Source organism: Toxorhynchites rutilus, chromosome 1 (assembly GCF_029784135.1).
Source record: "Toxorhynchites rutilus septentrionalis strain SRP chromosome 1, ASM2978413v1, whole genome shotgun sequence".
Classification (NCBI taxonomy): domain Eukaryota; kingdom Metazoa; phylum Arthropoda; class Insecta; order Diptera; family Culicidae; genus Toxorhynchites; species Toxorhynchites rutilus.
In genome coordinates this window covers 198,891,911-198,905,290 of record NC_073744.1, presented here as the reverse complement: position 1 = coordinate 198,905,290, position 13,380 = coordinate 198,891,911, and the positions used below count along the sequence as shown (strand labels likewise).

Sequence of the window (13,380 nt, the reverse complement as noted above, 5' to 3'; positions counted from 1 at the left end):
ACTTTCGCCATCATTAATTCGTGTTGTACTGTCAGGCCGAGGACATAGTGAACGTGATGCGGACGCGTTTGCGGAAAAGCTCTTTCGTCCGCTATGTGGGAATCAATTTCAATCAAGTTAGCAGCCCCGCTTGTCATTCATTTTCGGGAAAAGTGTTCAAACTTAATGCGAAGCTTTTTTTGTAATGAAATGTGTGGTTTTTCGTGTTTTGATTGGACAGTTTCGATAAGATTTTGCCTTTTGCGATCCGGTACAATTTCATTTGATTCGGTACAGGTGAGGCGATGTGGCAGGGAAATCTCAAAAGCAGTTATCGGTTGATTTATTGCTGCAAACCAAGTGGGTCGTTTTTTTGCAATTTATTTGCAGTGCTAATCTCTCAATGAAAAGTTTCAACATTCAACAAAAATGCGAACGATTGGTGTAATAGTTTTGTCAACTAAAAAAATCACACTAAAGTCCAAATAAAGTAAGCATTCTCTCATAACATAATCAGATTACTGTTTCTCTTATCCCTCATAAGTCTGAAAACATTCCTATCCCAGCAAAGATTTAAGCGGGGCTGGGCTCGAAATATATGCAAAAAGAATGAAGAGCTAGTAAGCGTAGCGGATCGGACCGGTAGAGGAAGGAAGCGGAAGACTACAACCAGCGATGATCGCCGAATTTCTCAAGAAGTGGCTAGAAATCCTTCCGTTACCAGTCGAGTGAAAAATGCTAACTTAAATATCACCGAATGAACGAAAAGGTTTGTTTACTTTGTATTCGTATGCTGATGTTAATTTTTGTAGGATCAAACGCCTCAAATTTATTCAAAAATACAACGACAAGCCGATAGAGTTATGAAAACAAGTTTTCTGGAGCGATGAACGCAAATTTGAATTCTTCGGCCGCAAACAACGAGTACGAGTTTGGACGAAACATGGCGAGAAACTTGCCGACAAAAATATCCAAAAGACGGTCAAGCGGTATCATGGAGGTGCCAGTATCATGGTGTGTTGGTGTTTTATTTCGGTGATCTTGAGAAGTTTTTTGGGTTAATGACTGCAGACTATTACATCAGCATTTCGAAAGGGCATCTTAAAGAGTCGGTGATGAAGGTTGGCTTATGGCGGGTTTACATTAGGGAGATCTATAGCTATAGATGGATTTATTCACGTGAAAATAGGTGTAAACGGGTGAGAATAAATATGATACACTTATTCGAGGTATATATAATTTGAATAAATTCAGCATATGTAAACGCTTGTGAATTTCTCGCTGGTGAGAAATCACTAAAGTTGGATGCAGTTCTACTTTAGGTGAATAAATTCACCGAAAATATGAATATATTCATTATAGAAGTTCACGCTAGTGTAAACGGTTGATGCGATTTCTATAAATCTCATCATATTTCTTCACATGAATATATCACTAGTCAAACCCACCCTTAGAGAAGAAGTTCTGTTTCCAACAAGACAACGATTCTAAGCATACCGTCCACAAAATCACTGCATACTTTCGTGCTTCACGTATTAAGCTATTGGAATGGCCACCACAAAGCCCGGGCTTAAATCCAATACAAAATTTGTGGTCCATTTTGGACCAAAATTTTGACAAGAGAGATGTCACCAAATGCAACAAACTGTTTGAAGCTTTGGAAAAGGTCTGGATAAATATCAATTCCCAACATATCATAACCCCGGTTAAAGTATGCATCGACACCTGCAATCCGTGAAATACGTGAAAGTCGGCCAAACTAAATACTAATGTAAAGAAGAATCAGTTTGACTGTTGAATTACTGTAATGCGTACTTTGTTTTGTCCATCAGAGAAATACAATTTCACAATAAATGCTCTTTTTTTAGTTTATGTATCGTACTCAAGTCGCTGTATCCAACATATTCCGAAAGTACACCTCCAGTAATGTCTTTTGTTAGAACACTTTGAACATCGATCTGGCTTAGATTCTACCAAAATCAACATTTGTTTCGAAATATTCAGAGGCTTTTGGGTTTTGTAAATAATTTGGCGTCAAACCGTATTGAATATCAACGAGAGCGTGCACTAACATTTGCATTAAAAACAGGGCTTTTTTCGAATGGTAATGAAAAAACTAAGACAGATAATTGAGTTCGATAAATTTCCCATGGAAGGTAATTATATTAGCTCACTTTGCAAAAAAAATTCTACATCCATGGGAGCGGCCTTCCGGCAGTTAACCGGAACTTTCGCCATGGTAGATGAAAACATGCGTGTATGCATGTTTTTGAGTTCTTCCTTCATTTTATTTATCAATTCCTTCTCAGTTTTCGCGACAAAATTGTTGGAGTAGATCTTACGCTTCAATTTTCGCCGACTTGGGTACCACATCGATACACAGCCGCTCCATCTCCTCTAACGATCGCTTCGAGCAGTGGGCCGACGCCAGATCCGGCCAGAACACCGCGTATTCGCCCATTATGATATTTCTTGATGAACGACACAACTTTCGGCACTTCGTACTATGAAATTCCCAGTTCATGGCCAGTCCAGAGCTTAAGAAGAGCGACTTTGACATCCCCTTCTCGCTGATTGTCAGCCACAGCAGCACCTTCTTGGGGAACTTGGTGTGAATTAAACTTCACTTCGAAGCTCACTTCCTTCGTGGGGAAGTAAAATCCGAAGTGCCCTACCAGTCGTTGCCATCCAGGGTGAGATAGGTCTCGTCGTCCATAACCACCGCCACGTCGTCGATTCGCCGGGAAAATCAACTTGACCATCTTATTCAGCCGCTGCCGCTGCCGCTGGGTCATTGCCTGCAGTACCGAGACCAGTGGGCGAGACTTCTGCTTCCTGACATGTATGTCCATGTTCGCTAGGTATTTTTTCACTGTTTGGCTTGATGCACCGACCTCCCGGGCAAGCGCACGCAGCGAGGTAGCCACTTTTCCCTCGATCTTCCTCTTCAGCATCCTTTGGAGCTACTTGTCGCTCAGGGACGTCGGCTGTTCGAAACCGGGCTTTCTTTCGATGCTCTGATTGTTGTCCAATAGTGCCAAGATATTGTAAGTTCCGGAACGGGCGTCCTTTTTCAACGTACCATTCTTTGAACGCGCACACTTCTGAGTAGTAGTAGTTCACTGTTTCCGCCATCACGGTTAGAGTTCGATAGAGCTATCAATTTTTTTCAGCTGACTCATGGGTTACTATGATTGATGCTGCATGGGTAGTTTCGTCAGCGCGTGTGAAAGTAAATCCATGAAAAATCGGCAATTTTTGTCCATTTTTTTTTTAATGCAAACGTTATTTAATACACTGACCGACTGACATCCATTGTAGATATTCTGACATAAGTCTTCGTGTAGTTCATCTATCAGATCTCAGTATCGAGCGCATGGCTTTGTTCTGTAGAATTTGCATCCGTTACAATTTTTCTCTTGTTTGCAAGGAACAGCATGGATGCACTATAATCAAAATGTTGAGCAATCTATGCTTTGTAGATCGTCAGCCTACTCTCAAAGGTCACAAATCGATTTATTCTGCAAAGCACTCCATGGTGTAATTTATATGTTCGTCAAAGTACAGCGTTTCGTTGAAAAAAAGATGCCAAGCATCAATTGAATGGACAGTTGGACTACAGAACACTGGATCGGTCTCACAAATCCACGCTTACAAATGAATGAATAACTCTTTGTGTTCACTGTGATCATATTTTTCCCAAAAAGTTCTCAAGCGATTTTTCGTTACTCAATGCTTCAGATTACTCACCTTTGATAAGATTGACAATTTCGTCCGCTTCCCGCGAAAGGTCTCCACCCGGTCGGAAAGGATTGTCCCAGCCGGATTCAGTGCTGGAAAAGAAATAGAGAAAAATTGCAAAATCAATCACAGAAGCTAATCATAAGATGCTGAGTTTTTTTTTGCTCTCTTCCTTCTCCTGGAAGTAAGAGAAGTCCCGGAGGAAATTAAGTTTGAAGAGGGGAGGAGGCGAAAATTGAATTCACAGCCGCGGAAACGATTGCGACATTGCGACCGTTTTCCGGCATTATCATAATCTCGGGCAAAACCGCGCGCACTACCTGTTCAGCCGGGACAGTATCGTGGTGTTGTGCATATTCTGGAACTGCTGGTGATGTGCCGCATACTGGGCCTGATAGGCCGGATTCGGATAGCCACCGGCGTGGGCCGCAGCGTGGGCCTGGGCAGCGCACTGCTTGAGGTACTCCTCTCGGGGCACTTCCACAACGTAATACAGCGCACCGCCGTGCGTTTGAGAGGGTGTCGTTGCCGCCGAGTTCACCATCGTTCGCTCGCGTTTCCTTTTGCTCTTGGGGTTTTGTAACGATGATGCTGGGATGTCGTTTCAGATTTGTTTTGTTTGTTTTTGTTTGCTTACAGAACATATCACCACATCACAAAGAACACAGAGTTCGCTCGTTCGAAGTCATTGTTCAATTTTTATTTTTCGTCACTCGTTTTCCACACTAAACTGATTAGAAACGCAATCGTTCACCGAGGGTTTCCCTGGGTAGCACTTTCTTCTATCGTAGATAACAAGCGAACATTTATATATCTCATTAGCTTCGACGGTTAGTTTGAGTGGAAGACGACGCTGAAGAAGGAAAGGACTTCGCCATTAAACCGGTGGAACTTTTTTTTATCGACCGGGTGCCAGAGAGCATCGTACGAAAAAAGGGAGTGAGGAGAAATCATCATAAAAAGGAAATTGGGTGGAAAGTCAGAATTGCATGATGCTACCGACGAACGGAGTCGAGTCGTGACTATCCATACGATTAGAATAAGATTGTGGTGAAGGAAATTGACAACTGGATGGATGGATGGATAGACGGATGAGGAGTGTCAGTCTGGAAGCGAAAGGTCACCTTCGAGACCTATGTTAGACACGGCGAACTCGGTGTCAGTCAAGAAGATACGATGAATGTTTGACTTTTATTTCCCCCTTGTTTGGAGCAAAGGAGCAAAGAAAGAGCTGTAAAATAAGTTTGGTGCATACAATCGACAGTTGATCGGGGTTGAAAATGCCAATGTGAATTCATATCGTGTATTAGACCAGCGGCATTCAATATTTTTTTCAGATGGCAATAATATTTGTGAAAAAACAGGAAGATTCTTCTTAAAAAAATTGGAAAAAAACTGGATCCTGTAAAGCCGTTTTGTTCTAAGTTGTTCTAAAGGGTGTGTCACATCAAATTGCATCACGGAAAAAAACGCTGCAGAAATTAAATTTTTAGGAATTATATCTTCTGCTTTCGCTTATAATCAGATAAGAGTGTATAGATCACGTTGGCCATGCTTCACTGTCAATTTTTCGTAAGTTTGGAAAAATGTGGTCGAACGAAAAAGAGCGTCGTGAATTAATCCTGTGCACTCATTTCGAGAATCCGGAGTTGTCACATCGGGACATCGGTAAGATGCTGGGAATCGTCCAATCCACGGTCAGCAGAGTACTAAAACGATACTTCGAGAACCTAACCATCGACCGGAAGGTGAAGAACGGCAAAAATGGATGCTCCGTCAGTGAAAAAGATCACAAGCGCGTAGTTAGGCAGTTTAGACGTGATCCGAGAAGTTCGGTCCGGGATGTCGCCAATAAGCTGAATTTGTCAAGTTCATTCGTCCAGCGGACCAAGCAGCGGGAGGGTCTGCGTACATACAAGGTTCAGAAGGCTCCTAACCGCGACGAAAGGCAAAACACGGTGGGGAAGACGCGAGCCCGGAAGCTGTACACCGAAATTCTGACGAAGCCGCATTGCCTGGTAATGGACGACGAAACATACGTCAAAGCGGACTTTCGTCAGCTGCCAGGCCTGTTGTTCTTCTCCGCAGAGGACAAATTCAGCGTTCCGGAGGAGATTCGCAAGCAGAAACTATCCAAGTTTGCGAAAAAGTACATGGTGTGGCAAGCGATCTGCTCTTGCGGAAAGCGGAGCGCCCCCTTCGTGATGACCGGCACGGTAAACGGGCAGGTTTACCTTAATGAGTGCCTACACAAGCGCTTACTACCACTATTGAAGCAGCACGAGGGCCCGACCATCTTCTGGCCGGATCTCACTTCGTGCCACTATTCAAAGGACGTGTTGGAGTGGTACGAAGCCAACGGGGTCACCTTCGTGCCAAAGGAAATGAACCCGCCCAACGCGCCGGAGCTTCGCCCAATAGAGAAATATTGGGCGATTATGAAGCAGGCCCTCCGGAAGAACCCAAAAGTTGTCAAATCGGAGGCGGACTTCAAGAGAAAATGGATTTCTGTTCAAAAAAAGGGTGGGTTATATCTATGATATAACCGCAAGGTTGACGTGGGACTACCTTAGCTCAGCAATCATTTGTTTGTATTGATTAAATTCTTGATTGAATGAAACAATTTCCGAATTTAATTGAATTCATTATATTTACTCTGCGAGTACAAAGATCGAACAAATGCCATATAAGGTCAATTCATGCTTTGTGACACTCTTATATTACAAGTGATACTCTTCGTTACAAGTAAATTCAATGACCGTCCTTTCACGTTTGGTATGATGCCTAGCACAAAATATGTGAACGGAAGAATTATCAAACGATTATTTTATTTTGCATCTCCCTCTGAAGTTTGCATCTGTCAAGTGTACGTACATCTCGAAACGCGAATTTGCCTGAAACTTCAAGGTTCTATTCTATTCTAATAAAAATCTAATATAAGGATATTCTAGTCTGCACAAAGGCAAGCGCGTACAAAAGAACTCGCAGTTTGCATATATTTGTAAAGTCGATTTTCCCAGAAATCTTGGTTTTGAAGTCTGTGTTGGGGAAACACATTTAAGTCAGAACAAACATACCCCCGACCTGCATGAATTTGCAATGCCAATTTCCCCAGACACCTTGGTTCAGAAGTCTGTGTTGGGGAAACACATTTCAGTCGGAACAAAAATACCAGCAACTTGCATGAATTTGCAATGCCGATTTCCTCCAGGCACCTTGGTTTTGAAACCTCTGTTAGGGAACACATTTCGGAGGGATCAAAAGTTCCCCCTACTTTCTTGTGTTTGCAATGCCGATTTCTCCAATGCTGCTTGGTTTTAAAGTCTGTGTTAGGGGACATTTTTCGGTGAGAACAAAAGTCCCCCTACTTTCATGTATTTGCAATGCCCGTTACCTCAAGGCTGCTTGGTTTTGGTGGCAGTGTTGGGGAAACCGTAAATTGGGCCAATTAAAACGAGGCAATTAGGGCGTGTTGATAACGCTTAATATTTTACAGTTATTCAATTGTTCATCTGATGAAAAATAACATTTTATTAATTGCGATAGATGCGTAGAAATATTCCCTATCAATTGATGCAAACATCTTTCCGATCCAGTAAGAAATGTTCGAGTTATAAGTATTCGAAATCTTTCATTTTTTCATGCATGTTCAGTGTTTAGGTTTTCATTTTACCCCCCATATATTCCGGTTAGCCGTAGTCCCACGTCAAAAACTACAACCTGACGTTGTACAGAACCTTATGGACGGGGTAAAGAGGAAGGAAGGAGGGCTTGGGCTCGAAGTATGAATAAAAAGAAAATGCTAAAAGTTGTTTAATAGTTTTTATTTTACTGTCTAAATTTTCAAAACGATCGGTCTACTGGGTGAATTTCTACAGCGTTTTTTCCGTGATGCAATTTGATGTGACACACCCTTTAAGAGTAGCATGTCCCAAAAGAAACTTGAAACTATTGAGAACCAGAGCAGAGGAGGACCAGAGGTGATTGAACTGAAAAGTTTAAAACCTTTTAAAGCCAAAGAAGAAGAAGAGCAAGCAAAGTAGAACGTTTGTCATAGCTGTTATCCATCGCTATTGCGTAAAGAAAGATAACTCTCCGCCGTCGCGGTTGAAGTTCGATACAGAGTACGCGCGATTGATAATGGAACATATCGCCGGGAATATTATTAGGTGTACCGGTAAGTTTCTTCGGTTTTACAACAGGCGTAACTTGATTATTATTCCAGTGAATCAAATTTCCAGACATTCGTTGGAAAGGTACCGTCATTGCGCGTCTTTTTCAGTATATGTCAAAAAGTTGAAGCGTAAACAACATAGTTTTTTGCCATTTCGAATATGTCGATTTACTTCAATATGAAGAAAAAGGATGCGGAAAGTCATCGCATTTCGGGGGAAGTTCATGGTGACTATGCTCCAACTGATCGAACGTGTCAGACGTGGTTTGGACGGTTTAAAAGTTGTAATTTTAACTTGGAAGAACGTTCCGCACCGCTACAAAAGTTTAAAAATGAAGAATTGAAGGCTTTAGTCGATCAAGATCCGTCCCAAACGCAACAAGAACTTGCAGATACACTTGGAGTAGCTCAGCAAACCATATTCGATCGTTCAAAAGCAATGGAATGATCCGAAAGATAGGATATTGGGTGCCGTATGAATTGAAGCGACGAGACGTCGAACGCCGTTTTTTCACGTGCGCACAACTGGTCCAACGGTATGAAAGAAAGGGTTTTTTGCATCGAATCGTTACTGGCGATGAAAAGTGGGTCCATTATCCATTACGACAATCCTAAACGTCGGGCAACGTATGGATACCCCGGCCATGCATCAACATCGACAGCCGCGCGGAATATTCACGGCCAGAAGGTTATGCTGTCTATTTGGTGGGACCTCCTGGGTATGGTGTACTATGAGCTGATAAAACCGAATGAAACCATTACGGGGGACCTCTACCGACGACAATTGATGCGTTTGAGCCGTACACTTCAGAAAAAAACGGTTACAATACGAGCAAAAACACGATAAAGTTATTTTGCAGCACGACAATGCACGGCCGCATGTCGCGAAACCGGTCTAGACAAACTTGGAAACGCTGAAATGGGACGTCCTATCCCACATGCCGTATTCTCCAGACATTGCTCCGTCCGATTACTACCTTTTTCGATCGATGCAACATAGCCTGGTTGATCAGCACTTCTTCAATTTTGAAGAACTCAAACATTGGATCGATTCGTGGTTAGCTAACAAACCGGCTGATTATTTCCGCGAAGGGATCCGCCAATTGCCAGAAAAATGGGAAAAAGTTGTATTAATATCAAACATATTAAAAAAACTGGATAAAACTGGACAATATTTTTAAAAACTGGAAGATTTTAGGGTTTAGCTGTTTAATTGGATCGAGAGAAAAAAAACTGGAACAATCCAGTTTAAACTGAAACATTGGCAACACTGCACGTGTTAATCATGACGTCGCGTGTCGCAAAAAAATAAATAAAAAGAAGGATGGTACGACTTTATAACCAACGAGAAACGTTTTGAGGAATAAAACTCAAACTTTAGGTAGGACTGACTAACAAGGGTCGATGAATGAATTCTTTCATTGAAAGGAGGACGCGAACGTTTCGCGAAGCAATAAAATGATAAGTGGAGCAGATTTTCAGGTTAACTTTCAGAGTTAGCACGTACTGTTGGTTTCTCGCTGTCTTGAGCGGCACTGAAACACGGAACCTACTGCTCACCGCTGAAAAAAAAATGCCTTCTCCACATTCGGCTCGAAATACGATGCACTTTGATGTCACTTTTAACCCGGAAACAATGCTCGAAATTGTGAAAATTAGTTGATCGATTGAAAAAAAGCCACCAAAAGTAATAATAGATTGACCTTTTTATAAGGCTAGAGTCGAATGAACTGAAAGAATCTGAGAAAGCCTCTATAATTCAAAAGAGCATAATCATTACACCAATAAATTCGAACAAGCACCTAAATTCACAGAAACGCTCTTCAGACAGAAAATTATAAAAAACGATTCACTTTTGAGAATTTTAGAATGCTTCGAAGGTTTCGAAATAGTTCTTCATCCGACAGTTTTTGTGATCCTAAGAAGAACGCGTTTGCTTGGTTTTGTAGAAGCAATCGAAGATGGGTGAATCATGATTATTTTTTTTTTATCACAAGAGCAATACACAATATTTGCGTTCTTATAGCCAATGCACGTAGCGCACTCAGTATGCATCGCGAAAATTCTTCTCGTGTTGAACACAGTCGAGCCTGATACGAAATATGTGTTCATATTTGTTCCTCCATCACCGTTGTTTATTTGATAATGCATAAATCCAACAACTCGTACATGTGATTCAATCATACACAACCGATATTCACATAACCGCATGAAAACCGACGCGGTAAGACCTGTTTAATATTTCTCTTTTACTTTGCTTCTGTCCATCAGTGCTTTCGTCAATATTTACAATGTGATTTTGTCAATATTTATAGATTTTTGTGATTTTAATAGTTTGCTTTCAATCAGTTTTCGAGCTACGCAAAAAAAAATTGAGTCAATTAAAAATACACATCATTCATACACTTTTTATCTTTCGAAAGTGACCGTCATACCACTTCGTTCAGCCGGCAAAGAATATTAACGTTCGTTACCAAACATACTGCTCTCGTGTTCGATGTTTTGAACTTGAATCCCGATACAGGTGCAGAAATGATATGGTGCAAAAATACAGAAGCACTCTCAACAAGACGGCATGAAAATCTACGCGGTGCTTCCACCGAACGAAATTACACTACTATGTGAGATATCTAGCTTCATTCTTCCTTTGTATCGAGCAAAACAACTGTATCTGACATCAGCACTAAGGAATACTGCTGCCTGCTAGCTGGAGTGAGACTGTGGCTTGAATAATGATGATGAGAGGTTTTAAAATTTCACAAAGTCAATTTTTAGCACATGTTATCGCATCCCGATTTATTACATTAAATGAGCTGGAAAATAACAGAAAACGTTCTACTTCCCAATACATGTATATCATTTGTATAATATATATGCTAGAGCCAATATGAGCGAGCGGAACAGGAGACACATTTAAATGAAAGCATATGAATGCTTTTCGTATAGTTTGCCAAATACACGGCCCAGACAGAGAAAGATATATTCGTTCATGTTTTTCTTTATCCTCTTAGAAAACACTTTCCAACTTCATTTCATGATGAGGTATAATATTATCACGCTTCTATATAATAGCACTGGCAGCTATATGGATAGCGTGGTCGTATGAAATAGCTTTGCATTCCAGCCGGCCTTGGTTCGATCTCCAATGAACGTCTTATGGACTGGTACTACGTCTAACCGGAGTATATGGGGGGTAAAATGAAAACCTAAACACAGAACATGCAGGAAAAAAATGAAAGATTCCGAATGCTTATAACTCGAACATTTCTTACTGGATCGAAAAGATGTTTGCATCAATTGATAGGCAATATTTCTGCGCTTCTATCGCAATTAATAAAATGTTATTTTTCGTTAGATAAACAATGGAAAAACTGTAAAATGTTAAGCGTTATCTAAACGCCCTCGTTTTGATTGACCCGATTTACGGTTTCCCTACCACAGCCATCAAAACCAAGCAGCCTTGGAGGAATCGGTATTGCAAATACATGAAAGTCGGGGATATTTTTGTTCCGACTGATATGTGTTTCCCTACCACAGACTTCAAATCTATGGAGCGTAGGGAAAAAGGCATTGCAAATATATGCAGGTCGGAGACATTTTTGTTCCGACTGAAATGTGTTTGCCTAACACAGACTTCAAAGTCAAGATTTCTGGGGAAATCGGCTTTGCAAATAAATGCAAACTGCAAGTACTTTTGTACTCGCTTGCCTTTGTGCAAACTAGAATATGTTTCCTTAACACGGTCTCCTAAACTTAGGAACATGGGAAAATCGTACAGACACTAGAGGCGAATGAACTTTCAGGTTTAAATCCTCTATAGTATAAAAAGTAGAAGTTGAAGTTGTTGATTCAAGCAAGCCGGAGGTACTTCTGCCCCCGCATGTTTTTTTTGCACTCCGAAAAGTGTTTCCCTAACACGGATTACAAGAACGAGTACGAACATATGGCTTTGGCTCGGTTATTCAAGATTGCATTGAAGGATATGCCTTCATATCTTCTGCTCACTGAAATGATTGCTAAGCCTAGGTAGTCCCACGTCAACCTTGCGGTTATATTATAGATATAACCCACCCATTTGTCTTTGCACAATCCCAAATGAAATGAGAAAAAAAATAGAAAGAGATGTCTGCTGGCATACATACAAACCATTTTTTAAGCATTTAAAACAGCTCATTATTTGCGCATTTGACTCTCCAGCACACGAAATGGCATCATTTCTGCCAAAGACAAAATGTGAAAGGTCATTTGGAAAGCCTCACTGCCATCTGGTTGCTAACTGGATGACTGATGAATCGTGAACGTTGTGATTTCGCGAATCGCTTGTTTGTACTTAGTGATCAAAGCTGGAAGGATACGCTGGGCAGGACATGTTGCAAGAATGTCGGACAACTATCCTGCAAAAATGGTGTTCATCGGAGATCCGGCGGGTACGAGACGACGAGGATCACAACGAGCAAGGTGGTTAGACCAAGTGGAGCATGACATGGTGAGCACGGGGTGCCCGTGGAATTGGAGGGAGATAGCCACGAACCGAGTTAATTGGAGAAAAATTGTGAATCAGGCCATGTTGTAAAGACGTTAAGCCAAAATATATAAATAAATAAATTGCTTGTACTTAATAAATTGGAGCTTGAATTGCAATATCTTCTCTATCCATGTTGGTCGTAGAACGAACACTGCCATTGCTTTTTTTATGTGCACTGTTTTATGAATCGGCACAATTTTTTATGCAGCGTCAAGTTTATTCAGTATACAAAAAATATCATTAGATATTCACACTTATATAAAATTCTAATGCCGAAGTATGCAAGAAATTATACAGCACCCCCCCCCCCCCCCCAAACGAATACTACAATTTAAGTGTGTTTTACAGAGCTTTAGTGTGTATTCTGCAACTTTTTCGAATGTAAACATTGAGTCCAGTGTTTTTATCTGTACCAGAGGGGTTAAAAATATTTCTCATCTGTACTTTTTCTTCCATAGCTCTGTACCAAAAATCTGTACCATCGAAAATATTCGTTGTACAGGAAAATCTATTTTATAAGCATGCAAAAGACACTCATTTATTTACTAAAAAAAAACACATTTGTATAGTATATTCAATCAAATCTTCTGATCTCAAAATAACGTTTATCGTATCGTTGCTGAGCCGATTTCGAAGCTTGTTTTTGTACTGATTGTATTCCGAAAAAAATCGCTCGAGGAGTGAGGCATAGTGAGAACGTTACAAACAAGGCATCGAAGCGCCGAAAATGCGAGCGAACCGTCAATTCTTTTTAGGCATCATATTTTTGTCCACTAATCCTGCACAAGCCGGTTTTCTGAAACTGTGAGTAATTTTATCTTCAGGGTACGAAATTCATTGTCCAGATCTTGATATTCCCATCGTAGAACCCTGGAAACGCCTCTATCACAACGTTAATGCTGGTCAAATTGGAAAAGTTTCTGGGATTTAACATTCCCGCAGCCGACGTTCAAGGGTCATC

General features: G+C 41.0%; 1 protein-coding gene across 1 annotated transcript in view; it reads right to left on the bottom strand.

The window, feature by feature from the left end:
• LOC129774361 (uncharacterized) overlaps window positions 1-13,380 on the bottom strand; it is a 404,070-nt gene that overhangs the window by 11,786 nt on the left and 378,904 nt on the right. The window contains exon 6 of the mRNA XM_055778092.1: window positions 3,730-3,812. Coding sequence (XP_055634067.1) covers window positions 3,730-3,812 — 83 coding nt within the window. The remainder of the gene's footprint in view (window positions 1-3,729; window positions 3,813-13,380) is intronic.